Genomic DNA, 26,988 nt, shown 5'->3' on the forward strand with positions numbered 1-26,988 from the left:
GACAACCTATGGATTGGAGTAAAATATTTGCAGCTCATGTGTCTGATGAAGGAACTGAACTTAATAGCAAGAAAGTTAAAACCTAACTTTTTTTTTTTTTAGCCAGTCCTGGTTGCTTGAACTCAGGGCTTAGACTTTTTTTAAGGCTAGAGCTCTACCACTTGAGCCACATCACCATTTCTGGCTTTTTTCTAAGTATGTGGTACCGAGGAATCAAACCTGGGTCTTCATGCATGCTAGGCAAGCACTCTACTACTAGGCCAAACTCATGGCATGGCATATGCTTTTTTTTTTTTTGCCAGTCCTAGGACTTGAACTCAGGGCCTGAGCACTGTTGTTGGGGGCTTTCTCAAGGCTAAAGCTCTACCATTTAAGCCACAGTACCACTTCTGGTTCTTTCTATGTTTGTGGTACCAAGGAATTGAACCTGGGTCTTCGTTAATGCTACCACTAGACCAAACTCCCAGCCCTTGGTACATGCTTTTAATCCTAGCAGAGGCAAGAGGAGTTCAAGTTCAAGACCAGCCTGGACTGCCATAACAAGAAAACAAATGCTGGGCTAGGAGCCTAAGACTCATAAGAAAAGATGACATACAAATGGCCAACATGTATATAAAAAAGTTCAACATTACTAATCATTAAGGAACTTTAAACAACAATGAGATGGTTTCATACCTGTCAGAATGGTTGTTACCAAAATGTCAAAACAGGCTAGGAATGTAGCCAAGCGATAGAGTGCTTGCCTAGCATGCATGAAGCTCTGGGTTTGATTCTTTGTACCACATACATAGAAAAAGCCAGAAGTGATGCTGTGGCTCAAGAGGTAGAACGTTAGCTATAAGAAAGCCCAAGAGGGCTGGGAGTTTGACCTAGTGGTAGAGTGCTTGCCTAGCATGCAGGAAGACCCAGGTTCGATTCCTCGGTACCACATACATAGAAAAAAAGCCGGAAATGGTGCTGAGGCTCAAGTGGCAGAGCTCTAGCCTTGAGGGAAAAGCCCAAGGGCAGGCTCAAGCCCCAGAACTGCCCCCCCACGCACCCCACCCCACGCCAACTGGAAGCAAGGCTCAGTGGTAAATCACGTGCCTAACAAGCTCACGACTCTGAGCTCAAAACCCAGTACCACCTACACACACAAAGAAGACAGACAAAACAGAGGAGACACAGAGAAAAGAAAAAAACCTCTTGTATACTATGGGTAGAAATGTAAATTAGTGCAGACATTGTGAAAGTCCCTTAAAAAAGTTTTTAGTTTTCAGAATTGTCATGTTTTCCAGCAAGTTAAACTTCTGGGTCTTCAGACCAAAGGTTTGAATTTGGTTTGTCAAAGAGATGTCTGCATTCCATGTTCTTGGCAACCTGACTTAAACATTAGGAAATCAAAAGGGTAGATAAAGGAAATGTTGCGTATCAGGGCTAGGAGTTTGGCCTAGTGGTAGAGTGCTTGCCTAGCACGAATGAAGACTGAGGTTTAATTCTTCAGTATCACATATACAGAAAAAGCCGGAGGTGGTGCTCAAGTGGTAGAACTCTAGCCTGAAGAAAGTCCAAGGACAGTGCTTAGGCCCTAAGTTTAAGCCCTAGGTCCTGGGGGGATGGGGGGGGAGAAGAAAAGAAAAAAAGGGAAGAAGGAAGGAAGGAAGAAGGAAGGAAGGAAGGAAAGAAAGAAAGAAAGAAAGAAAGAAAGAAAGAAAGAAAGAAAGAAAGGAAGAAAGAAAGAAGAAAATGTGGCATATATCCTCAAGGGAAATTGTGTCATTACTGACATCATAAGTAGATTTAGAGAATATTATGTTTAGTGAAACAAGCCATGTGTGGAAAAACAAATACTTGTTGTTCTCATTAATATGTAAAATGCATAGAAGTAGGACAGAGTGATGGTTACAGATGAAGAAGGACAGGAATGGGGAGCTAGAAGAGTGCAAAATTTCACTCGGGAAATAACTATTGCACAGCCTAGTGAATATACTTACTATTATATTTTACATTTCAAAATTGCTAAAGTGAATTTTTAATGTTCTCAGTGAAAAAAATATTTGAAGGTGCTGGGATTGTGGCATAGTGGTGGAGCGCTTGCCTAGCATGTATGAAGCCCTGGGTTCAGGTCCTCAGTACCACATAAACAGAAAAAGCCAGAAGTGGTGCTGTGGCTCCAGTAGTAGAGTGCTATCCTTGAGCAAAAGAAATTCAGGGATACTGCCCAGGCCCTGAGTTCAAGCCACAGAACTGGGAGAAAAAAAAGTCTGAGGTGATAGATGTTAGTTTGATTTGGTTATTCTACATTATATACATAGATCATAACATTACTTTTCTAATGTGTTACAAAATACTTATAAAAACTAAAAATTTTACCATGTATTACATAAAAATTGCTAGAGGCAGGTGCCAGGAGTGTGGCCTAGTGATAGAATGCCTGCCTAGCATGCATGATGCCCTGGATTTTTTCCTTGGTACCACTTAGACAGAAAAAGCCAGAAGTGGTGATATGGCTCAGGTGGTACAGCACTAGCCTTGAGAAAGCCCAAAGACAGGCCGGGAGTTTGACCTAGTGGTAAAGTGCTTACCTAGCATGCACAAAGACCTGGGTTCGATTCCTCAGTACCACATACATAGAAAGAAAGCTGGAAGTGGTGCTGAGGCCCAAGTGGTAGAGCTCTAGCCTTGAGAAATTCCAAGGACAGTGCTCAGGCCCTGAGCTCAAGCCCAGGACTGGTGAAAGAAGGAAAGGAAGGAAGGAAGGAAGGAAGGAAGGAAGGAAGGAAGGAAGGAAGGAAGGAAGGAAGGGAGAGAGAAAGAGAAAAAGAAAAAGAAAGCAAGCCCAAGAACAGTGCACAGTCCTTAAGTTCAAGTCCCAGGAATGGCAAAAAAAAAAAAGTTGCTAGAAGCAATCATAATAGTATATACCAGGGCTCATACCTTTAACTAGCTACTCAGGAGACTGAACTCTGATGTTTGCAGGTCCATAAAGACTCCTCTCTAACCAGCAAGAAGCCAGAAATGGAGGTGTGGCTCAAGTGGTAGAGTGCTAGCCTTGAACGACAAAGCTCAAGGAGAGCATCCAAATGTTGAGTTCAAGCCCCAGAATTAGCACCTCCCCCCCAAAAAAAAGTGACTAAAAAAGTGACTTAGTAAAAATCTTCAGAAGGAAGTAATAATTCCCTAACAAAGATGAATCTGACAGCCTCTAAATATTTAATTGTATTAGTTTTTTACAAAAGTAATTCTTTAATATCTACTTTATTATACCATATTATAGTTTACCATTATCTTATTTTTTTTTTAAGGTCATGGGGCTTGAACTCTGGGCCTGGGCACAGTCCCTGAGCTCTTCAGCTCAAGGCTACTGTCCTACCCCTTGAGCCACAGCCCTACTTTCCATTTTCTAGTGCTTAGAGATAAGAGTCTCATGTGCTTTAGTGCCTGGGCTGGCTTTGAACTGCAATCCTCAGATCTCAGCCTCCTGAGTAGCTAGGATTGCAGGAGTGAGCCACCTCGCCCAGCTCTTATGTTACTTTTGTGGGGTTGACTTTTTTTTTTTTTTTCTGTTTCTTAGGATGAAGCACGAAAACACTTTAACTGTCCAGTTCTGGAAGGAATGGAACTTGAAAATCAAGGTGGTATGGGTACAGAACTAAACCACTGGGAGAAGCGGTTATTGGAGGTTAGCTATTTTAAAATTTTACTAGACTTCTCTTGTTTTCGCCCTCTCTTTAAGTAAAAGTCATTTATGGCCATAATAAAAGCTATTCAAATGGGTTATAAATTCTATTGCTAAGGTTTTTGTGTATTTTTCCCTAAATATATGTATACACACATACTCACACACACGTTTTTCTTAATGAGTTTATTAATTTGTGGGAATTTTTCTCACTTTATATGTTGTGGACATCTTTCCAAAGCAGCATAGCTGTTTTTGCTATAATGCAACATATGGCTTTCCTAAAAGACCTCTCATTCAATTTATTCACAAAAATAACAAATGTGTATTTGTCTTCATTTTCTGAATGTTGGTCCCAAAACACACATGATAGAGGCATTTGAGGCAGAAAATGGATTTCATTTTATGTATCGTTTTATTATTTCACCAGTTTGAAGCAATTATTTTTCTACCCTCTCACTTGAAACATTTAAAATATACATCAAACCCAGGCGCTGGTAGCTCATGCCTGTAATCCTAGCTATTCAGGAGGCTGAAATCTGAGGATCTTGGTTCAAAGCCAGCCTGGGCACAAAAATCCATGAGACTCATTATCACTGATTAACCAACAAGTGTCTCAAGTGGTAGAGATCTGAGAGCTCAAGGACAGTGCCAAGATCCAGAGTTCAAGACCCAGAGTTCAAGCCCCACAATCAACACCAAAAACTAGCATCAGAGGAATCAGAAATAATTGGGAACTGTAGAATCATCTTTTTTTTTTTTTTTTTTGCCAGTCCTGGGCTTGAGCTCAGGGCCTGAGCTAGAGCTCTACCACTTGAGCCTCAGCACCACTTCCGGCTTTTGCTATATATGTGGTACCAAGGAATCGAACCAGGGTCTTTGTGCATGCTAGGCAAGCACTTTAACCACTAGGCCAAACTCCCAGCCCTAGAATCATCTTTTAATTGAAATCTTCTGGTGGTTTTCAGAATGAAGCCATGACTGGTTCTCATACCCAGAACCGAGTCCTGTCTCGAATTACGCTGGCACTAATGGAAGACACTGGGTAAGACAGTTGTGAGAATGTTATTAAAAAATGAAATACTAAGATTATTCTTTAAAGAAATGCAGGGATTTCACATCAAAGTAAAATGTACTTAACTTTTAGGAGGTAACTGACAGAATCTTGAAAAGTAATTAGCATATAGTACCTTGAGGTTAAGGATTACTTTCTGCCAAGTGATAATGTTTGTTTTGTTTTTGTCTGAACATTTTGCCTGAACATTGTCCTTGGGCTTTCTCAAGGCTTGAGCTCTACCATTTGAACCATAGCACCAATTTCCAGCTTTTTCTATGTATATGGTACCGAGGGATTGAACCTGGTACTAGGCGAGCACTCTAACACTAGGTCAAACTCTTGTCTGACAGTAAGTTCGTTTGTTCTTTTCTTTTCTTTCTTTCTTTCTTTCTTTCTTTCTTTCTTTCTTTCTTTCTTTCTTTCTTTCTTTCTTTCTTTCTTTTTTATTCCATTGTGGAACTTGAACTCTGAGCCGGGGCACTGTCCCTGAGCTCTTCAGCTCAAGGCTACTTACTGCCTTACCCCTTGAACCACAGCGCTACTTCCTGTTTTCTGGTGGTTAATTGGAGATTAGAGTCTCACAGGTTTTTGTACCCTGGTTGACTTTGAACTTCGATCCTCATGTCTCAGCCTCCTGAGTAGCTAGGATTACAAACGTGAGCCACCACTCCCAGTTTTTTTTTTTTTTTTGCCAATCCTGGAGCTTGAACTGAGGGCCTAAGCACTGTCCTTGGGCATTCTCAAGGCTAGTGCTCTGCCACTTGAGCCTAGCACACCACTTCTGGCTTTTTCTGTGTATGTGGGTACTAGCCAATCAAACCCAGGTTTCCTGTATGCTATGCAAGCACTCTACCACTAGGCCACATTCCCACTGTAAGGTTTTAAAGTAGTATTGAGGTTTGAATTCAGGCTGTTCCCAATCAGTAGCCAATAGGAATCTTCTTTGCCTTTGTTAGCCCTTAGTCAAGCACTTACTAGGTTCAGTACTTTCCTTCCTTTGTTGAATACATATACCAGGCTGAAAAGCACATCCATGTGCTGAATCTAGGCATCAGCTACCCTTCCAAGAAGCACTTGGTGCCTTTTTGTTTTTTGTTTTGCTCATGTCTGTCTATCTGTCTGTCTGTCTATTTAGGCAGTACTCTAGTTTGAACTCATGATCTTGTATTTGATTGGGTTGCTTGCTCAGCTGGCACTCTGCTGTTTGACCCATACCTCTAGCCCTGATTTTTGATGGGTAATTGGAGATGGAGTCTTTCTGATTTTTCTGCCTAGGCCACTAGCTGAAAAATTGATCCTCCAGGTCTCACCTTCCTAAGTAGTTAGGATTACAGGGGTCAGTCAGAAGTACAAGCTTTGTATGCTTTTGCTTTGTTCTTTTTTAGTTTTGTTTTTGTGCTAGTACTGAAGCTTAAACTTAGGGCCTGGGTACTATCCCTGAGTGCTCTCTCTCTCTTTTTTTTTTTTTTTTTTTTTGTGGATCATGGGGCTTGATCTCAGCCTGGGCACTGTCCCTGAGCTCTTCAGCTACAGGCTACCACCCTACTCCTGGACCTGGTCATTGTTCCTCTTCAATTCAAGGCTACCACCCTACCCATGAGCCAAGCCCCACTTCCAGTTTTCTGGGGGTTAATTGGAAATAAGAGTCTCAGGTCCTTTTGTGCTTGGGCTGGCTTTGAACCTAGATCCTCAGATCTCAGCCTCCTGAGTAGCTAGGATTACAGGTGGTGCCTGCTCCTGAGCTCTTTTACTCAAGGTTAATGGTCTACCACTGGAGCCATAGCTCTACTTCCAGCTTCCTGTGGATAATATGAGATAAGAATCTCACAGACTTTGATTGGCTAGGCTGGCTTCAAATAATGGTCCTCAAATCTCATCTTCTTTAGTAACTACGATTACAAGTGAGCCACTGGTGCCATGCTGCTTTTTGTTGTTTGCTTGATTGATTTTGAGATAAGCTCTCCCTATGTTATCCAGAATGAGCTCATATGCTCACCCAGTCCTCCTACCTCAGTCTTCTGAGCATCTGAGATTACAAACACATGCTACTTCAGTCAGCAGTCTAGTATTTAAGAATGTATTTACTTGGTAAGGAGCATGGCCTAGAGCTAGTGTTTGTCTAGTATTCACGAAGTCCCGGGTTCGATTTCTCGGTACCACATACACAGAAAATGCCAGAACTGGTGCTGTGGTTCAAGTGGTAGAGCGCTAGCCTTGAGAAAGCTCAAGGGCAGTGCCCAGGTCCTGAGTGTGCTGACTTCCTAAGGGGTTTGATGACTTCACATATGAGCAGTGGGCAGGACTTCCCCCTGCCATCTATCTTGTTGAAGTCATCACTACTGTGCAAAGGCAAGAGCACTCTGGACAACTTAACCTTGCCCCATCTCCGGGTTAACTAGATAATGAAATGCTCACGGCAACTGCAGAGTTTACAAGTATTTTTGTATTGGAGCACTAGGATTAATTTCTTCAGTTTCTCTCAGTGGGAATTCTTTTAGAGGTTATGATGCTTCTACTTTTGTTTGACTTTGTGGTTTATTGTTCCTTCAAGACTGTTTATTAAAGAGACAATAAGCTGGGCTAGGTGGCTCACACCTCAGGAGGCTGAGATCAGAGGATTGCAGTTCAAAGCCAGCTATGGCACTGAAGTCTGTGAGACTGTTCAATTAATCACCAAAAAACCAGAAGTGATGCTGTTGCTCAAGGAGTAGGGTGGTAGCCTTGAGCTGAAGAGCTCAAGTACAATGCCCAGGCCCAGAGTTCAAGCTCCACAACTGACCAAAAAAGAGAGGGGGAGAGAGAGAGACAGACAGACAGACAGACAGACAATATATACAATATAGATAAGATAATGCTTGAACTCAGGGCTTGGACACTGTCCTTGGGCCTTTTCAAGGCTAGTGCTCTACCACTTGCACCACTTCTGGCCTTTTCTGTGTATGTGGTACTGAGGAATTGAACCCAGGGCTTCAGGCATGCTAGACAAACATTGCCACTAACACATGCTCCTGGTCCCTTGATTAATTTTGTCAGGAGACTAAAACAGAACTTTTATATATTTGAGCTGAAATTAGATGGTACTAGACATTGTGTGTGACTTACTGTATAATAATGTAATGTTCTGTCCCAAAAGGACTTCTGTGAATACATGTCACAAATTCAAGGCCAGAAAAGATGAATCCAGCTGTTGTACTGCTCCTTCCTCAGAGTCTTCTCTTCTTTTTCCCTTCATTCTTTCCTCATCTTAGTCCTCATTTTTCCTGTCTCCTATTGTAACCTCTGGCTACTCTGTAACTTCTATCAGTGCTTTCACAGAGGACAGGTCCCTGGTAAGCAATCTTCTGCAGCCCCGGCTCTGGAACTGCTCCTAGTGGCGGTGGCTCTGAAGCCCTCTTTCACATCCTCATGTGCTCATTATTGACTTTTGTAACAGCTACTTGGTTGTCTTTTGCCTGATGGTCATGAAAAGTGCTCGATTTGAATTATTCCACAGCTGGTATAAAGCGAATTACAGCATGGCTGAGAAGTTAGACTGGGGCCGAGGAATGGGCTGTGACTTTGTCAGGAAGAGCTGTAAATTCTGGATTGATCAGCAGAAACAAAAGTAAGAATGCTTTTCCAATGTCTTTGATTACACAATTTATTTCTGATTTTGTTTATTATCCTGAGACTAAAATGCCAACTATTTTCAAAATACAGTCTAAGCAATTAAATTTCAAAACCTTTGACTAGTACTTATTATATCATAGTTAAGTACCTCAAGTTTAATCATATGCTAAAAGACCCACAGTGTAGTGCCAGATCCACAAACATTTGTTTACATATATACTTTTATATGTATACATTTTTTACATACTCTTACCATTCTTAATGTTTTCTTCAGAGAACACACACATAACTATACATGCAAATGTGGATCTCTTATCAAAAAACCATGCTTGACGACGTAAGGAGCCAATGGCTCGTGCCTATAACCTAACTACTTGGGAGACTGAGATCTGAGGATGGAAATCCACAGCCAATCCAAGCAGACAAATGTAAAAGTGTTCTGAAAACTGGATGCATACCATAATTACTTATCAAACTTTTTTTTTAAGGGTCTGGGAACGTAGCCTGGTGGTAGAGTGCTTGCCTAGTATGCAGGAAGCCCTGGGTTCAATTCCTCGGTACCTCATACACAGAAAAAAGCTGCAAGTGATGCTGTAGCTCAAGTGGCCCAGCATTAGCCTTGAGCAAAAAGTGTCCAAGGACATTCAGTGTCCTTGACCTCACTCACTGCCCAAGCCCTAAGTTCAAGTCCAAGGACTAGCAAAACAAATCCAAAACAAAAACATTGAGCACTGGGTATAGTAATCCCTAAGTTCAAATCCTAGCCCACCAAAACAAAATAAAACAAATATCTATCTATCTACACACACACACACACACACACACACACACACACACACACACAGGGTTCATCTTTGGAATGTGTTTATATAAACACTCATATGCTACCCATTCATACTTTTTTTTTCTCTTGCCAGGCCTGAGCTGACCTGAGCACTGTCCTTGTGCTTTCCTCAAAGCTAGTGCTCTACCACTTGAGCCACAGCACCATTTCCGACTTTTCCATGTATGTGGTACCAAGGAATCGAACCTAGGTGTTTATACATGCTAGGTAAACATTCTACCACTAGATCAAACTCCCAGCCACACATTTTTTTTTTTTTTTTTGGCCAGTCATGGAGCTTGAACTCAGAGGCCGGGCGCTGTCCCAGAGCTTTTTTGCTCAAGTCTAGCATTCTGCCATTTTGAGTCACAGCTCTACTTCTGGGGGATTTCTGGGTGATTAATTGGAGATAAGGCTTACCTGCCCAGGCTGGCTTTGAACCATGATCCTCAGATTTTAGCCTTCTTGATGTGTAGGTAGTACCTACCTGGCCAGTAACTGGCTTCCGCACAGTCTTGAGAGTCTGTGGTATCTCTGTTTTTAACAATCTCAAAAATATGCAAAAACATTAAAAATATATAAAAATTTTTCATTTTCCTGATAGGACATCTTGCAACACTATACAGTATCAAATTAGGATATAAACAGTGGCATAGTCAATTTAGAATGTTTGTGTGTGCACGTGTGCATGCACCAGTCTTGTGTGGGGCTTTAAACTTGGTCTACCTACTTGCTTGGGTTTTTTGGTTCAAGGATAGCACTCTTCCACTTGAGCCATACTGTCCCACTTTTTGCTAGTTATTTGAGGATAAATGTCTCTTGAATTTGTCTGTTTCCAGCTGGTTGTTTTTTTTTTTTCCCCCTGTTGGTCCTGGGGTTTGAACTCTGGGCCTAGACACTGTCCCTGAGCTCTTCTTCAGCTCAGGGCTACTGCCCTACCCCTTGAGCTACAATGCCACTTCCAATTTTCTAGTGGTTAATTGGAGATAAGAAGTCTCAGGGCCTTTAGGCTGACTTTGAACTGCGATCCTCAGATCTCAACCTCCTCAGTAGCTAGGATGATAGGCGTGAGTCTCTGCACTGGGATCCAGCTGGTTTTGAACTCCAAACCTTAGATCAGTTTCTGAGCAGCTAAGATTACATGTCTGAGCCTCTAGCACCTAGCTCAAAACATTTCTGACAAGGATTTCTCATGTTGCCCTTTAGTAAACATACTTATTTCCTTCCTAATTCACCCCTCCTTTACCCTTAGAATCTATAACATTGTTCTCCAGAATTGTCTGGAATTCTCCAGAATTGTCTTGTGAGTATTTTCAGATTAACAAATTGCGAAAATTATTTTTTCCTTTTTAGCTAGCACACATTAGTTGCAGAAGAGTAGTTTCTTTGTAACATTTCTACACACACATGCAGCGTATCCCAATATACCTCTATAAAGATTCCTCTTCTGTCCCCCTTTTCCTTCTTAAAACAACTTCAGCAGGTTCTACTTCATTCTATTTTCTTTTCTTTCTTTCTTTCTTTTTTGTTTTTTCCAGTCCTGGGCTTGAGCTCAGGGCCTAAGCACTGTCCTTGGACTTTCTCAAGGCTAGAGCTCTACCTCTTGAGCCTCAGTACCACTTGTGGCTTTTTTCTATGTATATGGTACTGAGGAATCAAACCCTGGTCTTTGTGCATGCTAGGCAAGCACTCTACCACTAGTCCAAACTCCCAGTAGACTCTTATCTCTAATCAACCTCTAGAAAATGGAAAGTGGGGCTTGACTCAAGGGTAGGTCGGTAGCCTTGAGCTGAAGAGCTCAAAGACAGCGCCCAAGCCAAGTTCAAGCCCCATGACCCTCAAACAAAAACAAACAACAAAAGCACTTTACTGGCAAAAACAGAGAAAAAGATGAGTAGAATTTTATTTAATAGCAGTACAATATTGTGAAAAATCATCTAGCATTAGCCTTCCATATCCACATTAACGTTTCCTTTTCCTGTTGAAACTATAAATTTATTCAAAAATTCACTGTAAATGATTGAAGTATATTGAGATTATAATTTAAAAGATAAGCTGCCTGAGCACCAGTGGCTCACACCTATAATCCTAGCTACTCAGTAGGCTGAGATTTGAGGATCGAGGTTCAGAGCCAGCCAGGACACTAAAGTCCATGAGACTCTTATCTCCAATTAACCACCAGAAAACCAGAAGTGACTCTGTGGCTCAAGTGTAGAGCAGTAGCCTTGAGCTAAAGAGCTCAGGGACAGCGCCCAGGCCCAAAATTCATGCCCTATGACTGATGAAGAAAGAAAAGAAAAAGAAAGAAATAGTTGGTATCAGGTGCTTCTCTTCATTTACAGGAAGGAAATGCTCAGCCCTTTCTGTGACACGCTCAGAAGTAACCCTCTGCAGTTAACTTGCCGACATGACCAGAGAGCAGTGGCTGTGTGTAATCTACAGAAGTTCCCAAAACCATTACCCCCCGACTACCAGGTAACACTTGTTCGAAGAACATTTTTTTTAAGTATTCTCAAGTTTGAATAAAAGTAAATTATCTTCAGTTTGTAAATATATAAGGGGCTAATTTATAGCAGTTATGCCTGTGATAGTGGCAGGAGCAATTTAGAATACTTCATTTTTGTGCCCATCCTGGGACTTTAACTCAGGGCCTAGGTGCTGTCCTTTAGCTTTTTTGCTCAAGGCTGGCACTCTTCCACTTGAGCAGCTCCACTTCCTGCTTTTTTCTGGTTAATTAAACAGTTTCATTTACTTTTCCCCCAGGGCTGGTTTCAAACCTCAGTGTTCAGATCTCATTTCCCTGAGTAGTTAGGATTACAGGTATGAGCCATTGGTGCCCATCTTGTGGAGTGTGTGTGTGTGTGTGTGTGTGTGTGTGTGTGTGTGTGTGTGTTTAAATACATGATCCAACTATAAAGCCCAGGCTAGCTTTGAATTTTGATCTTCCTGTCTCAGTCTCCTATGTGCTTGGATTATATATCTCACCACCATGCCTGGCTCTTCCTTTAACCTTTTCCTTTTTATTTTTCTTTTCTCTTCCATCATTTTTTCCTTCTTTCCTTCCTGTACTTGGGGAATTGCCCTTGCTAGACTAGCAGAATATCATGTTTCACAGACCACTTTTCTGCCTGGGCTAGTTTTGAACCTTTATCCGGTTGTAGGCAGCCATCCCAGAGGACTATGCCGAAACGGTACAGAAGTATAAGGAGGTTTATTGGTGGGGCCATCTTCTATACTGGAGGGGAAAGGAAATATGGCATCTGTCCCCATCCAGGTTGATCCTTGTAGTGATGGGGGTTACTCTGCCACCTCTGGTGGAGAGTAGGAATGCTCAGCTGTCCTGGAGGGAGTAACTGGGAGAGTGGAATTCAAGTGTGGTTGGGGAGGGAGGCCTTCTGCTGATGCAGCTGGGGGCTACAAGCTATCCCAGAAAATGCTGGGAGTAACTGAGGACCTGAGGTGGGGAGAATGCTAACAGCTGTAACTATTGCCTTGAGCCCTGGTGCCCAACACACCTGGCTATTTCTAAGGTTTCTTTCTTTCTTTTTTGTTTTTTCTTTTTGCCAGTCTTGGCTTGAGTTCAGGGCCTGAGCACTGTCCTTGGACTTTCTCAAGGCTAGAGCTCCTACTTGAGCCTCAGTACCACTTCCGGCTTTTTTCTATGTATATGGTACCAAGGTCTTTGTGCATGTTAGGCAAGCACTCTACCACTAGGCTAAACTCCTATCCCGGTTTATTTTATTTCTAATTACTGCCAAAGTCTCCTTTAAGTTCTTTCAGTTTATAATCAAAGTTCTTTAAAGAAAATACGGACTCTAGCTGGTGTTGGTGGTTCATACCTATAATCCAGAAGGCTAAGATCTGAAGATTGCAGTTTCAAGCTAACCCAGGCAGGAAAGTTCATGATATTTTTCTTTGCGGGGACTGGTCCTGGGACTTAACTTAAGGCCTGGGCACTGTCCTTGAGCTTTCTCAGGACTACCACTTGAGCCACAGCATCACTTCCGGCTTTTGTGTGTATGTATGGTACCAAGGACATGAACCCTGGCCTTGTGCATGCTAGGCGAGCACTCTGACTAGACCACACTCCAGGCACACACACACCCTTTTTTTTTTCTTTAGTTGATCCTGGGGGCTTGAATTCAGGGCCTGGCCTCTGTCTCTGAGCATCTCTATGCTACCAGTTAAGCCACAGTACCACTTTCAGCTTTTTTAAAGTAATTGGAGATGAGTCTTATAGACTTTCCTGCCTAGGCTGGCTGTGAACAATGTTCCTGAGATCTTAGCCTTCTGAGTAGCTAGGATTACAGCTGGCCAGCCCATAAGACTCTTATTTTTAATAGACTACCAGAAAAGCTGGAAATAGAGCTGTGATTCAAGTGGTAGAATGTTAGCCTTGAGCAAAAAAAGCCGTGAGATGATTGCTATAAGTTGCCTATGGACTTGGTTGGTATTATATAGAATAATGCTTACTTTCCTATCTTTTTATTCTCTTTTCACTTTTTGCAGTATTTTGATGAACTTAGTGGAATACCTACAGAAGATTTGCCTTATTACGGTGGATCAGTAGAAATTGCGGACTATTGCCCGTTTAGTCAGGAATTCAGTTGGCATTTTAGTGGTGAATACCAGCGCAGCTCTGACTGTAGAATACTGGAAAATCAACCAGGTGAGTAGTCTAGTGAAATGAAGTACATGTGTGTAATAAGCTCATATAACCAGCTGCCATGTGACAGTGGCTCATGCCTATAATCCTAGCTACTCAGAAAGCCAAGATCGAACATTGAGGTTTGAAGCCAGCCCCAACAGGAAAATTCATGAAACTCTTTTTCCCCCTAGTGTGTGATTTCTTTTTAAAATTTAGTTTTATTGTTAAGGTGATGTACAGAGGGTTACAGTTAGAGATTAAGGAATTGAGCACATTTCTTTCTCCTTTTTTGGGGCCAGTCCTGGGGCTTAAACTCAGGGTCTGGGCATTGTCTTTTGGCTTTCTCAAGGTTAGCACTCTACTACTTGCGCCACAGCACCATTTCTGGCTTTCTCTATGTATTTGGTACAAAGGAATTGAACCTGGGTCTTTATGCATGCTAGGCAAGCACTCTAACACTATGCCAAACTCCCAGCCCTACAGAGCACATTTCTTGTCAAACGTTATCTCCTTGTTTGTTCTCCCACTTTCCCTCCCCCAACTGTGTATATACAATACACAGGGTACCAAATCAAAAACTGAGACAACAAGTGATGATAAACAAAAGGAAAAAAAGCAGTAACTTCACACTACATTCAAAACAACAAAGAAAAACTTCTTGTTTCCATATCTTGGAGTTGAAACTCTTACCTCCAATTAGGCAGCAAGCAATGCTATGGAAGTAGAGGTGTGGTTCAAAAGGTAGAGTGCTTGCCTTGAACAAAAAAGCTTAGAGACAGTGTTCATGCCCTGATTTCAAGCCCCAGGCATGGTAAAAAAGAAAAAAAAATGTATCTACAGTGGTTAAGAATACAATCCTTGGAGTCAGTTGTACTAAGATTGTGTTTTGTAATTATAGTACTGCCCATCTATCAGAAGTTACTTAGTTTTTTTCTGAGCTAAGCACTGGTGGCTCACATCTGTAATCCTAACTACTCAGGAGACTAAGAGCTGGAAAATCAAGGTTCTAGGCTAGCCTCAGAAAAAATGTTTGTGAGACCCATTTCCAGATAGCCAGTAATATGCTGGTGTTCAAGGGGTAGAACACCTTCCAACCAAAGAAGCTGAGTGAAGGTAAATCCCCAAGTTCAAATGCCAGTATACAATAAAAGACAAAAAACAAACAAAACACTTCACTGAATGTATAACAATTTATACCTTACGAGTTACTCTGAGGAAGAAGTGGCTCTGACTCAAGTGGTAGAACGCTAGCCTTGAGGTGAAGAGCTCAAGGATAATGCCCAGGCCCAGAGTTCAAGCTCCATGATGGACAAAAAAAAAAGAATTATTCTGAGGGTTAAATTAATATAGTAAATGCTCAGAACTGTCTGATACTTGCAAAGAATTTTGACCATACATAGCCTACATTTAACAATACCTTACATTTCATGGCTCTTTTTACTTGAAAAGCACTTTCATTATTTATCATTTGATTTCTCTGAAACTTTAATGAGAGACAGGGAACATGTTGTAGTATTTCACTGGCTAATGAACAGATAATAAGTAATACAGTTAACTGGTATTTTTGCATGGTTCTCCTGTGCAGAGTTTTTTTTCTGTTTTTAATGAAAAAGTCCTTCAGTAACTTTTTCTATCTGAGGAAGTGTCATAATTTATAAATAACTTTTTTTTTTGTCAGACATTGGCCTTGAACTCAGCTTTGAAACTGTCCAGTTTGTGTGTGTGTGTGTGTGTGTGTGTGTGTGTGTGTGTGTGTGTGTGTGTGTGTCCTGGGACTTAACTTCAGGACCTGGGCGCTATCCCTGCACTTTTTGTACAAGGCTAGTGTTCTACCACTTGACCCACAGCTCCACTTCTGCTTCTTGTTTTTGTTTTTCCTTGCTAATTAATTGGAGATAAGAGTCATGGCCTTTACTACCAAGCTGGCTTCAAACTGTGGTCTTCATTTCTTAGCCTTCTGAGTAGCTAGTATTACAGATGTGAGCCACCTAATACCTGGCCTTAAAGTCAGTTTTTGAGGAGAATTTTCTGGTTTGCTTCAGAAATTTTTAAAAACTATGGTGCTGAGAAATACGGACCTCATTCCGTTTGTCTGATTCAAAAATCAGCATTTGTCATGGAGAGGTGTGAGAGAAAGCTGAGCTACCCAGACTGGGGGAGTGGATGCTACCAGGTAAGCCACATGCTTGTTATAATTATTCCAAATGCATACTTTGCTCTCATGGTTCTTATTTATTAACTTATGTTTTCTGCATTTTTTAAAATTTCTTTTTATTGTCAGGATAATGTATAGAGGGGTTACAGTTACATTCGTCAGGTAGTAAGTGCATTACTTCTCACACATTAATACCCTTCCCATTTTTTGTCCCCATTTCCATTCCTCCACCCCCTGTCCCCTATATTTTATATAGTTTGGTTAATTTTGTAATTGCTAATTTGAACAAAGTGAAAATATTGCCATTTCTTTTTTTTCTTTTCTTTTTTGCCAGTCCCAGGGCTTAAACTCAGGGCATGAACACTGTCCTTGTGCTTTCCTCAAGGCTAAAGCTCTACCATTTGCATCACACCACCATTTCTGGCTTTTCCTGTGTAGGTGGTACCAAGAACTGGAACCCAGGACTTTATGCATACTAGGCAAACATTCTACCACTAGCCCAACTCCCAGCCCTGGGTCTCACTTTTTAACTAAGGCTGACCTGGTACTAGCTGTGTAGCCTAGGCTGGCTCAGATCTTAGTGCTGTGATTACAGGCTTTAACTGCCACACCTGCTTATCTAAACGGACTTTTGGAGCTGGAAATTTAACTACTGGTGTTTTGTTTTGTTTTGTTTTGTTTTTGGCCTGGGCACTGTCCTTGGACCCTTTTGATCAAGGCTAGTATTCTGCCACTTGAGCCACAGTGCCACTTCCAGCTTTTTCTGAGTATTTGGTACCAGGGAATCAAATCTATGCCTTCATGGATGCTAGGCAAGCACTCTACCACTAGGCTATGCCCCCAGCCATTAACTATTTTTTAAGTTGCTAAAAAAAAAATCATCCGAGCTGGGCACCAGTGACTCACACTTGTAATCCTAGCTACTCAGGAGACTGAAATCTCAGGATCCTAGTTCAAAGCCAGCCCAAACATGAAAGCCCATGAAGACTCTCATCTCCAGTTTATCATCAAAAAACCAGAAGTGGCACTATGGCTCAAGTGGTAGAACTCTAGCCCTGAGCTGAAGAGCTCAGGGACAGCACTCAGGCCCAGAGTTCAAGCCCTATGACAAACAATAAAAAAGATATAGCAAGATACCAGTAGCTTACACCTGTAGTCCTATTGCTATTTTATATGTGCTGCTTTAAACCATGTTAAGTCCTCTATAAATTTCTGACCTGCCATACTTAGTATGAATTCATCTCAAGCTTGACAGCTCACCTTAAACTTTTCAGTCACTCATGGTCATCCTTTCTTTCTTTCTTTTTTGGAGGGGTGTCAAGGGGCTTAAACTTGGCCTGGCCTGGGCACTGTCCCTGAGCTCTTCAGCTCAAGGCTACAACCCTACCCCTGAGCCTGGGCACTGTCCCTGAGCTCTTCAGCTCAAGGCTACAGCTCTACCTTTGAGATAAGCACCACTTCCCATTTTCTAGAGGTTAACTGGAATTAAGAGTCTCAGTGGGGGGTGGGGGGGGGAAATGGGTACCAAGACATGTGAAAGGGTATCAATGTATGTGAATTAATGCAGCTTCTATCTGGCAAATATCATGTAACCCTTTTACTAATTACAATAAAAAAAAAAGAAAAAAAAAAGAGTCTCAGGTCCTGTTGTGCTTGGGCTGGCTTTGAACTTTGATCCTCAGATCTCAGCCTCCTGAGTAACTAGTATTACAGGGGTAAGACATCACTCCCGGCTCCATCCTTTATTTCTTTTTGTGTTGGATCTTTTGCTTCATGGAATCTGTGCCCATTTCTTTTTACTTTGTTGGATCATATCTGTTGGAGGATTTTTGAGGGGCTTAAACTTGGCCTGGGTGCTGTTCCTAAGCTCTTCAGCTCAATGCTACCGTCCTGATACTGGGCCTGGGCATTGTCCCTGAGTTCTTCAGGTGAAGGCTACCGCCCTACACCTTGAGCCACAACCCCACTTCCCGTTTTCTTTTATTGTTTTTTTAGTGATTAATTGGAGATAAGAGTCTGATGTTCTTTAGTGCCTGGCCTGGCTTTGAACTGGCTCCTTATATCAAGTTGACAAAAGGAGATAATGATGGGAATGTAGCTAATCAATATGGAATGGCTAAAGGATTTTTTACAAGCTTGTTTTGTTCAGAATTCTCTCAACTCTGACTCCCTATCTCTGGTGATATTAACGTTTCTTTCTAGAACGGGAAAAACATCTTTCATGTATGTTATCTTCTGCTTTCCCAAAGAAATAGTCTTTAGCTCTAAATAATGTCAAAAGGGCATGTTTGATCTGATGATCTTCTGTTTCTCCATAGTTGGCTCAATATAGCTTTCCTTTTGAAAATCGTTTTCCACTATACTTCTGAAGGTATCTAATCTTCCTTTGCGTTCTAGTTTTGTGTCTTTCTGAATTTTTTTATTATATGTAATCTTTTTTTCCTTTTCTCTCCGGAAGCTGTTAAATCCTCTCCTCTGTTTTTTCCTCACTCTTATCTTTGTTGGTTTTTTTTTTTTTTTAAACCAGTCCTGGGGGCTTGAACTAAGGACCTAAGCACTGTCCTTGGGCTTTCTCAAGACTAGAGCTCTACCACTTGACCCCCAAAACACCACTTCTGGCTTTTTTTTCTGTGTATGTGGTACTGAGGAATCGAACCTGGGTCTTCGTGCATGCTAGGCAAGCACTCTACCACTAGGCCAAACTCCTGGCCCCTCCTCATGCTCTTGAAAATATTGATTAGTTAGTTCTGTGTACATACTCAGAGCTTCCCAATTGATTTCCAGCTTGAATGTAAATAAACTGCTAAAGATCACCAATAATAGACTTCATAAATTAGAGCTTATAATCTTTCCAACTATAGCCCATTTTTGTAGGATCTACTCATATAAGTAGTAACTGATTGAAAAGATTCAAGTAAGCTGAGTCGAAACCATCAGCTAGATAACCTAGTTTATACTGCAGAACACATGAGATCCGATAATTTCTAGCACCAGGAATTCAAAGGAAGCTAGCCTGGGAAAAAAAAAGCAAGATCCTTTGTGGAATGCTTGTGACTCCTGTCTATAATCCTAGCTACTCGGGAGGCTGAGATCTGAGGATCTTGGTTCTATATCAGCCTAGGCAGAAAAGTGTGAGAATCTTATCTCTAATTAACGGCCAAAAAGCTGGAAGTAAAAATATAGTTTAAAGCCAGGCATAGTCACACCTGTAATTCTAGCTACTCTGGAGGCTAAGATCTGAGGATCAAGGTTCAAAGCCATCCAGGGCCCAAAAGGACCTGAGACTTATTTCCAATTAACTTCTAGAAAAGGGAAATGGGGCTTGGCTCAAGGGTAGGTTGATAGTCTTGATCTGAAGGGCTCAGGGACAACACCTAGGCGTAGGGGTAGGGCAATAGCCTTGAGCAGAAGAGCTTAAGGCCAAGCCCAAGCCCCATGACCCACAAAAAAAATGTAGCTTAAGTAGTGAAGTCTCAGCTTTGACTGAAAAAGCTAAGGGTCGGCACTCAGTCCCTGAATTCAGATTGTAGTACCAAGAAGGGAAAAAAAAAAATCATAGAGTAGAAGTTGTGGCCCCCACATGTATAATCCCAGATACTTGGGAAGCAGACAGAAGGGTCACAAGGCCAGTTTGCACAAAAGCAATCCATCTCAAAAATCCAAAGTTCTTGCCAGGCTCCAGTGGCTCACACCTGTAATCCTAGCTACTCAGGAGACTGAGATGTGAGGATCGTGGTTCAGAACCAGCCTGGGCATAAAAGTCTGTGAGATTGCTATCTGCAATTAACCACCAGAAAACCAGAAGTGGTGCTGTGGCTCAAGTGTATTAGGCTAGTGTCAGGAGTTTTTAGTCCTCTGCCCCTGCTGACCCACAGGAGGGATAGAGAGAACACACCCCGACCAGGAGGACGAGCAGAGAGAGGAGAGGGCCAACTGACTGCCCGCACCCAGCCCTCCCTCACCGGAGTACAATCAGACACATCAGGGAGACCCGTCAAGGCAGGAACTCGTTTATTGAGGAAGTACATTCAGCTAATATAGGGTGCAGGAGCCTATCAGCACAAAGGTGGGCAGGGCAGGGGAGGTCCATGTGTTTACTCTCACTATAGGTCTCAGCAGTGAGTGATAAAGCAATAACACATTTGTACCCAATGGTAATCAAGTCTCAGCAGAAAGTGATTCACAATACCAACGATATAGCTGAAAGTTAGGTATGACGTTCATACATAACAGCTCATTTCTTTGTGTGGTTATCTTACTCGGTGATGCAGATTCATGGGCCAGCCCTACCCTGCACTCGGCTCCCAACAGGCTAGCCTTGAGCTGAAGAGCTCAGGGACAGCGCCCAAGCCCAGAGTTCAAGTTCCATAACCCAACCAAAAATAAATACATTAAGTTCTCAAGTAATGTAGAGCTTGTCTAATAAACCACAGAGTGAGTATAAGTGCTACAACTGACAAAAAAAAATGTGTGTGTGTGTGTATATATATAGATATATATATGCTGATCTTTCAAACTGTGCTTTGTTGCTAATGTATCTCCCACTCCATAGAAGGAGAACTGTCCTTTTTAAATTAATTTTTAAAATTTGTCAATCATATGGCTTGAACTTGGGGCCTGGGCACTGTCCCTATGCTCTTTTGCCTAAAGCTAGTGTTCTACCACTTTGAGCAACTTCTGGTTGCATAGTGATAAGAATCCCAGGGACGGCCAGGAGTTTGGCCTAGTGGTAGAGTGCTTGCCTAGCATGCACGAAGACCCGGGTTCAATTCCTCGGTACCACATACATAGAAAAAAGCCGGAAGTGGCGCTGAGGCTTAAGTGGTAGAACTCTAGCCTTGAGAAAGTCCAAGGACAGGCAAAGCCCAGGACTGGCAAAAAAAAAAAGAATCCCAGGGACTTTCCAGCACAGGTTGGCTTTGAATCATGATCCACAGATCTCAACCTCATGAGGAGCTAGGATTAGCTACTCAAATGTGAACCACCAGCACCTGGCCTGAGAAATTTTGTATCCTAGAACCTTACTGATGTGAATTTTTTCCCCTGTTTGAAGGTTTCTTGTTCTCCTCAAGGTCTGATGGTTTGGGTCCAAGACACTTCATATTTATGTAACCGGGCGGGGCAAGTCCTCCCAGTCCATATTCAGATGAATGGCTGGATTCATGTTGGAAACCTGCTCTGCCCATCATGCTGGGACTTCTGTGAGCAGTGTCCACCAGAAACAGACCCTCCTGTGGCTGCCAACCTTACCCAGGCTCTTCCACTGGGTGAGTACCCTCTGTGCTTTAAGAAAAGAGAGAAATTCCCTTTAGAGGAATGTCCCTATCTGTGGAAAAATCTTTCCAGTCTTTACTAGGCGTGTAAGTAAGTGAGTGACATTGCTGCTTCCTATTGCCAGGGTAAGACATGTGTGGTGTGAGGAGCCTGACTCATCAAATAGCTCATTGAAAGTTTAAAAAAAAAAAAAGTGAATGTTTTATCTATTCATTTTGAAATTAAGAGTAAACAAAATTCTCATCATAGGATAAGCAACCAGATATATTTTACTTGCATCATGACTCAATGACTATGAGAAGACACTGGGAAAAGCATTTTTTTGAGCCAGGTACTGGTGGCTCATGCCTGTAATCCTAGCTACTCAGGAGATGTGAGGATCACGGTTCAAAGCCAGCCTGGGCATACAGTCCATGAGACTAATCTCCAATTAACCACCAGAAAACTAAAAGTGGTGCTGTGGCTCAAAGTGGTAGAGCATTAGTCTTGAGCTGAGGAGCTCAGGAACAGTGCCCAGACCCAGAGTTCAAGCCACATAACTGATGGAAAAAAAAAAACCAACTCTTTTTTTACTCTAACCTGGTGTATGCATCTTTTCTTCTTCCTTGTGTGTTCTTTTCCTCATAATATAAAAAGGGGGATAGAGGCATAGCTCAAGTAGTAGAGCACCTGCCTACTAAGAAGGCTCTGAGTTCAGGTCCCAGTATCATAATATTAAAATAATAAAATATGGATTTCAAGAAGTTACTTGATGCTTCTAAGATAGTCTTATTCATCTAATAATCACCTCTACTTATCTAACAGCATTTAAATGTTATGGTTTAATCATAAAAAATATCTGTTCAGGGGCCAGTAGCTCATGCCTGTAATCCTGGCTACTCAGGAGGCTGAGATCTGAGGATCATGATTCAAAGCCAGCCTGAGCATGGAAGTCAGTGAGATTCTTATCTCTAAATAACCACTAGAAAACTGGAAGTGGTGCTATGACTCAAGGGGTAGGGCAGTGGCCTTCAGCTGACAAGCTCAGTGACAGCACCCAGGCCCAGAGTGCAACCCCCACAACTGACCAAAAAAAAAAAAAAAAAAAAACTTGAAAAAAAAATCAATGTTTTGTTTTCAATCCTAGATCTCTGTTCCTGTTCTTCTAGCCTGGTGGTCACCCTCTGGCTTCTTCTAGGCAATCTATTTCCCTTGCTGGCTGGATTTCTTCTGTGTGTGTGGCATTAAGAATGGAAAAGTGAACACTCAAGATGTCCGTTATGTCATGCTCCTGTGACACAAGTGATGACACAAGTGGCATTCCTGACTTAGGCTTGGAATTGTTGACCATAGTCAAACCCTGAAGCAAAGCTTCAGTCCTCATCAGCCACACAGCCAGCAAAGTCTGGAAAAGAGAAGAATTGCAAGTCACCAAGTTGTAGTGCTTAGCATACATAATCTGAAGTTTTCCTTTGAAAATGGGATCATTGGAATTCTCAGTGTAATTGTATACCTCAACATTTTCATTAACCTAAGGAATGGGAAAGTTCATCTTCCCACACTGTAATAACTTTAAAACAGATAAGTTTTTGCAAGCTGTGGATCCTGCTCACAAAGTAGATGTCCTTTGATTTACAGGAAATAATTGAGATTGCTGCATCAGTATTACATCTACTTAATTTAATGGCTGTATGTAGTGAGCTCAAATCATTGGTCTTAGATGCTTGTTCTAAAGAGTTTTAAATTAGATAATCCTAAAGCTTATGATTTAACCATGCTTGCCTTTTTTGCCAACTGTGTGGCAGATTACCACAGTGTTGTCAGTGTTAGCTGCCACACAGATTGGTTTAGAAATCAGCTAACATTAGCATTCCCATTAGCTTTACAGTGGCTTGAAATATGTGGAAGCTGAGAGTAAAACACACTGCTCTGTAAAAACCCTGACATCAAGCAAACAGAAAGAAGATAAGGCTGCTGGGCACGGTGGCTCACGCCTGTAATCCTAGCTACTCAGGAGGCTAAGATCTGAGGATCATGGTTCAAAGCCAGCGAGGGCACTAAAGTTGGTAGAGACTCTTATCTCTAATTAACCACCAGAAAACCCAAAGTGGCGCTGTAGCTCAAGGGTAGAGCAGTAGCCTTGAGCTAAAGAGCTCAGGGACAGCACCCAGGCCCAGAGTTCAAGCTCCATGACTGACCAAAAAAAAGAAAACAGAAAGAAAGAAAAGATAATTGTATATTTTTTTCTAGGTAATAATTATGACAACTGCAATCCAGCAAAAACAACTATGAAAAGAGATTCTGATATTGATAGTTATGCAACTATTTCCAGGTAGGCTAAGGGATTGTTACAGAAGAATTCTTAATATCTGAAAATTTATCTTCTGGGTAAGAAGAAAAATATAAATCAAAACAGGTTGATCCAAGCTGGGCACTAGTGGCTTATGCCTGAAATCGTACATAGTAGGCTGAGATCTGAGGGTTGAACTTCAAAGGTAGCCCAAGCAGACAAATCCATGAGACTTTTATCTCCAGTTAACCAGAAAAAGCCAAAAGTGGAGTATGGCCCAAGTATAGTATTGTGCCAGTTTTGAGCAAGAAAGTAAGCAAGACCACAAGGCCACAAGTTCAAGCTGGTTCAAAAAGAAAAAAAAAATTCAAGCCCCACGACTGACAACAACCAAAAAAAAAAAAAAAAAGTCATTTTTTGTGATATTATAAAACTCAATACTTAGACAAGCTTCCTTCTTTTCCTCCTTTCACTTGAGTTATTGAGCAATGCATTTAAGAAATGGAACTACACTAGCAAAGCAGCAAAATACTGAGGATGAATTCCGGTTATTTGACACTGTAGCCAAACATAAAGCCCCAGCCACTTGTTTTTAAATGTAGAAATTTGAAATACATGTTTGTATTCAGTTGGAGGTATTTGTCATGGTGGACAGCTGAAGGCCTAGACCTAGTCAACTGGCTGAAGAGATTTCAGTGATGGCTTCCAGGCCAATGCTGAGTGTTCTGCCTATGCCATGCATTCTTTACATTGTACAAGGTCAGAGGAGAATACAGAGGATATTTTTAAAGAAATGTACAATAAACTGACATGGCTATTATGATTATGAACCATCCTGCAAAGTTTTATAAAGCATTTCACCAAAACTACAAGGAATTAGTAATATATTTGAGATTCACAGTGAGAAATTTAACCATATTTTGACTGTTGTGCAGTTACGCCATTTAAGTAATATGGTTTCCAAGCATGGTGCTTTTTATACTTGAAATATATTTTTTGCTTTATTTTTATTGACATATTTGCACTAATGAATTTCTGGAGAAATGACTGTAGATGACTTTTTTGTATATATATTTATTAAGCTTGGAATCTGGTGTCCCAGTGTTTCCTCTTCACAAACATGAAATTTAGTGAAGCATGATGTCAAGAAATCCAGTGTTCCTAAGTGTAGCCAACTGTACTCGTGGACCAGCTTCTTCAGCAAGGCTTGAATATAGTCGCTTATCATTGGTTCTGCAATATGAACTCAGCAAGATTTAGAAGGACAATGACTTGCTTTTTTAAAAAATTGTGTGTATATATATATATATATATATATACACATATATATGCATATATATCCACACATATACATAATGCACACTGACACATACACATAAATATGGCACATTTTAGTCACTTAGAATATGACAATGAAACAAAAACTTAAAAAGGGTGAGTTTTCAGTGAAGAATGGTTGGTTTAGAATTCAGCTACGAACTGAAGAATGTGCTGGTGTCTTATGGCTGTCTAGTCCCTTCAGCTGAGAAAGACAAAACCAGACACCTCTGTGGAAGAGAGATTGAGCAGGTGACCAAGTGGAAAATGGAATAGAGCCAGAAAGAATGAGAGACAGCAGAGCCGGGCCTGCAGTGGCTCATGCCTGTAATCCTAGTTACTCAGGAGGCTGAGATGGGAGGATCAAGGTTCAAAGCCAGCCCAGGCTTGAAAGGACTTGAGACTAATTATCTCTAGAAAAGGAAGTGGGGCTTGGCTCAAGGGTAGAGCTGTAGCCTTGAGTTGAAGAGCTCAGGGACAACACCAGGCCCAGGAGTAGGGTGGTAATCTTGAGCTGAAGAGCCAAGGGACAATGCTCAGGCCCAGAGTTCAAGCCCCATGACCCACAAAAAAAAAAAAAAAAGACAGTGGGTTTGGGGTCAATATATGGGAATCCCTTCCCAACTCATAAAATGGTCAGTATTTAAATGGACTGCCTCCATTTTCAATTCTTGATTTAGGTTTATTTGGTTTCAAGGTCCCAATTGTAAAAAATATGTAATTTGTCTCAGGTTTTTTCAGAAAAATTAACACGAATGAAGCAAAAGCCATGTCAGTTGTACTTGAGCTGACAGCTTTATAAATCTTGGCAAGTGATTTGGGAGTCTTTGTGCAGATCAGATCCTCTAGTATTCTCTGGGAAAGTATATCTTTTTTTCTTTGCGTAGTTCTTTGAATCAGTAACACATGATGTTAAGACCAAATGGACATTCTAAAAACATTATAAATTACGTTTTCAGTCTCAGTTGTCTTAAAGCATATCAATATTTGAAGATGAAATGCAATTTTATAAGATTGAAGTAGTTATAGAAAGGTACATAAGTATATTCCATGAAGTTTTATCAATGTTGTTCTTGATATTAGAGGATTTACCAATTGATGCCATAGGTGATTTCTGTAATAACTAATACCCAGAATCTCAAGATCACTGCTGGCTCTGGTCACCTTCCTGGAGTGTGGCAGCTTATGTGTTGTGTTCGCGGCGTCTTGTGCTTGATGTCGTACCTGCACACGAGTTTGGAAACTGATTGCCAGAGAAGAATTGTCACTGGGGACAGAGTAATCGGACAGAAGGAGATGGACTTCAGGCCCAGTCCTGGACCCACTTCATAGTGGGCAATGGCCATTCCTGCCAGGACTTTGTAGCCCAGGAAGACTGTGGCATAGTTTGATAAAGAACATGCTTCTCATTCTGAAGAAAAACCCAAAATGAAGATTTTAAAATATGTATATATATGTACATATTGAATCAAATTGGGGAGGGAGTGGTGAATTCTTTTTATGTTTACAATTTAATAAGTAAAATGGAAGATTTAAGAATTATTCTTTATTTATGGTATGGAATTTTAAGTTAATATATTCCCCAGAAAAACACAACTTTAATAAACAGTAATTTACATCTACTGTGTAACACCATCAGTGTGTTTTGTTTTTGCCAGTCCTTGGACTTGAACTCAGGGCCTGGGCAATCCTTGGAAACTTTTTGTTCAAGGCTAGCGCCCTGCCACTTGAGCCACAGCACCACTTCTGGCTTTTTCCATGTATGTGGTACCAAGGAATAAAACCCAGGGCTTCATGTGTGCTAGGTGAACACTCTTCCACTAGGCCAAACTCCCGGCCCACCATCAGTGGGTTTTTTTTGCTTTTTTTTTTTTAATTAAAGAATTTATTAACATTGATTACCATCAGTATTTTTAAAACCAGGATGATGAACACAGATGTAGTTGTGAATGCTGCACGGAGAAGAAGAGATAATTCTTAGAAATACAGGTCAGTTGTACTTACATATAAATAGGGCTGGGGTGTGTGTGTGGCTCAAGTGGGAAAGTGTCTTCCTACCCCAGTTGAGTCCAATTGAGTTTGAAGGTCAATATCACCAGAGAGGTGCCAGGACTAGGGCTTAGTGCTTGAGACCTCATGCTCTTGCTTGTTTGTTTTATTTTGTATTTTTTGGCTCTA

General features: G+C 41.4%; 1 protein-coding gene across 1 annotated transcript in view; it reads left to right on the plus strand.

Annotated features, from left to right (window-relative positions):
• Lmln (leishmanolysin like peptidase) overlaps positions 1 to 26,430 on the plus strand; it is a 61,102-nt gene extending 34,672 nt beyond the window's left edge. The window contains exons 10-17 of the mRNA XM_090344828.1: positions 3,554 to 3,661; positions 4,627 to 4,703; positions 8,209 to 8,319; positions 11,490 to 11,622; positions 13,657 to 13,816; positions 15,838 to 15,968; positions 21,004 to 21,217; positions 22,351 to 26,430. Of these exons, the coding sequence (XP_090200954.1) occupies positions 3,554 to 3,661; positions 4,627 to 4,703; positions 8,209 to 8,319; positions 11,490 to 11,622; positions 13,657 to 13,816; positions 15,838 to 15,968; positions 21,004 to 21,217; positions 22,351 to 22,451 (1,035 nt within the window). The 3' untranslated portion in view covers positions 22,452 to 26,430. The remainder of the gene's footprint in view (positions 1 to 3,553; positions 3,662 to 4,626; positions 4,704 to 8,208; positions 8,320 to 11,489; positions 11,623 to 13,656; positions 13,817 to 15,837; positions 15,969 to 21,003; positions 21,218 to 22,350) is intronic.
• Positions 26,431 to 26,988: the final 558 nt, after the last annotated feature.

Source organism: Megascapheus bottae, chromosome 1, assembly GCF_031878675.1.
Source record: "Megascapheus bottae isolate mThoBot1 chromosome 1, mThoBot2.hap1, whole genome shotgun sequence".
NCBI classification, from domain to species: domain Eukaryota; kingdom Metazoa; phylum Chordata; class Mammalia; order Rodentia; family Geomyidae; genus Megascapheus; species Megascapheus bottae.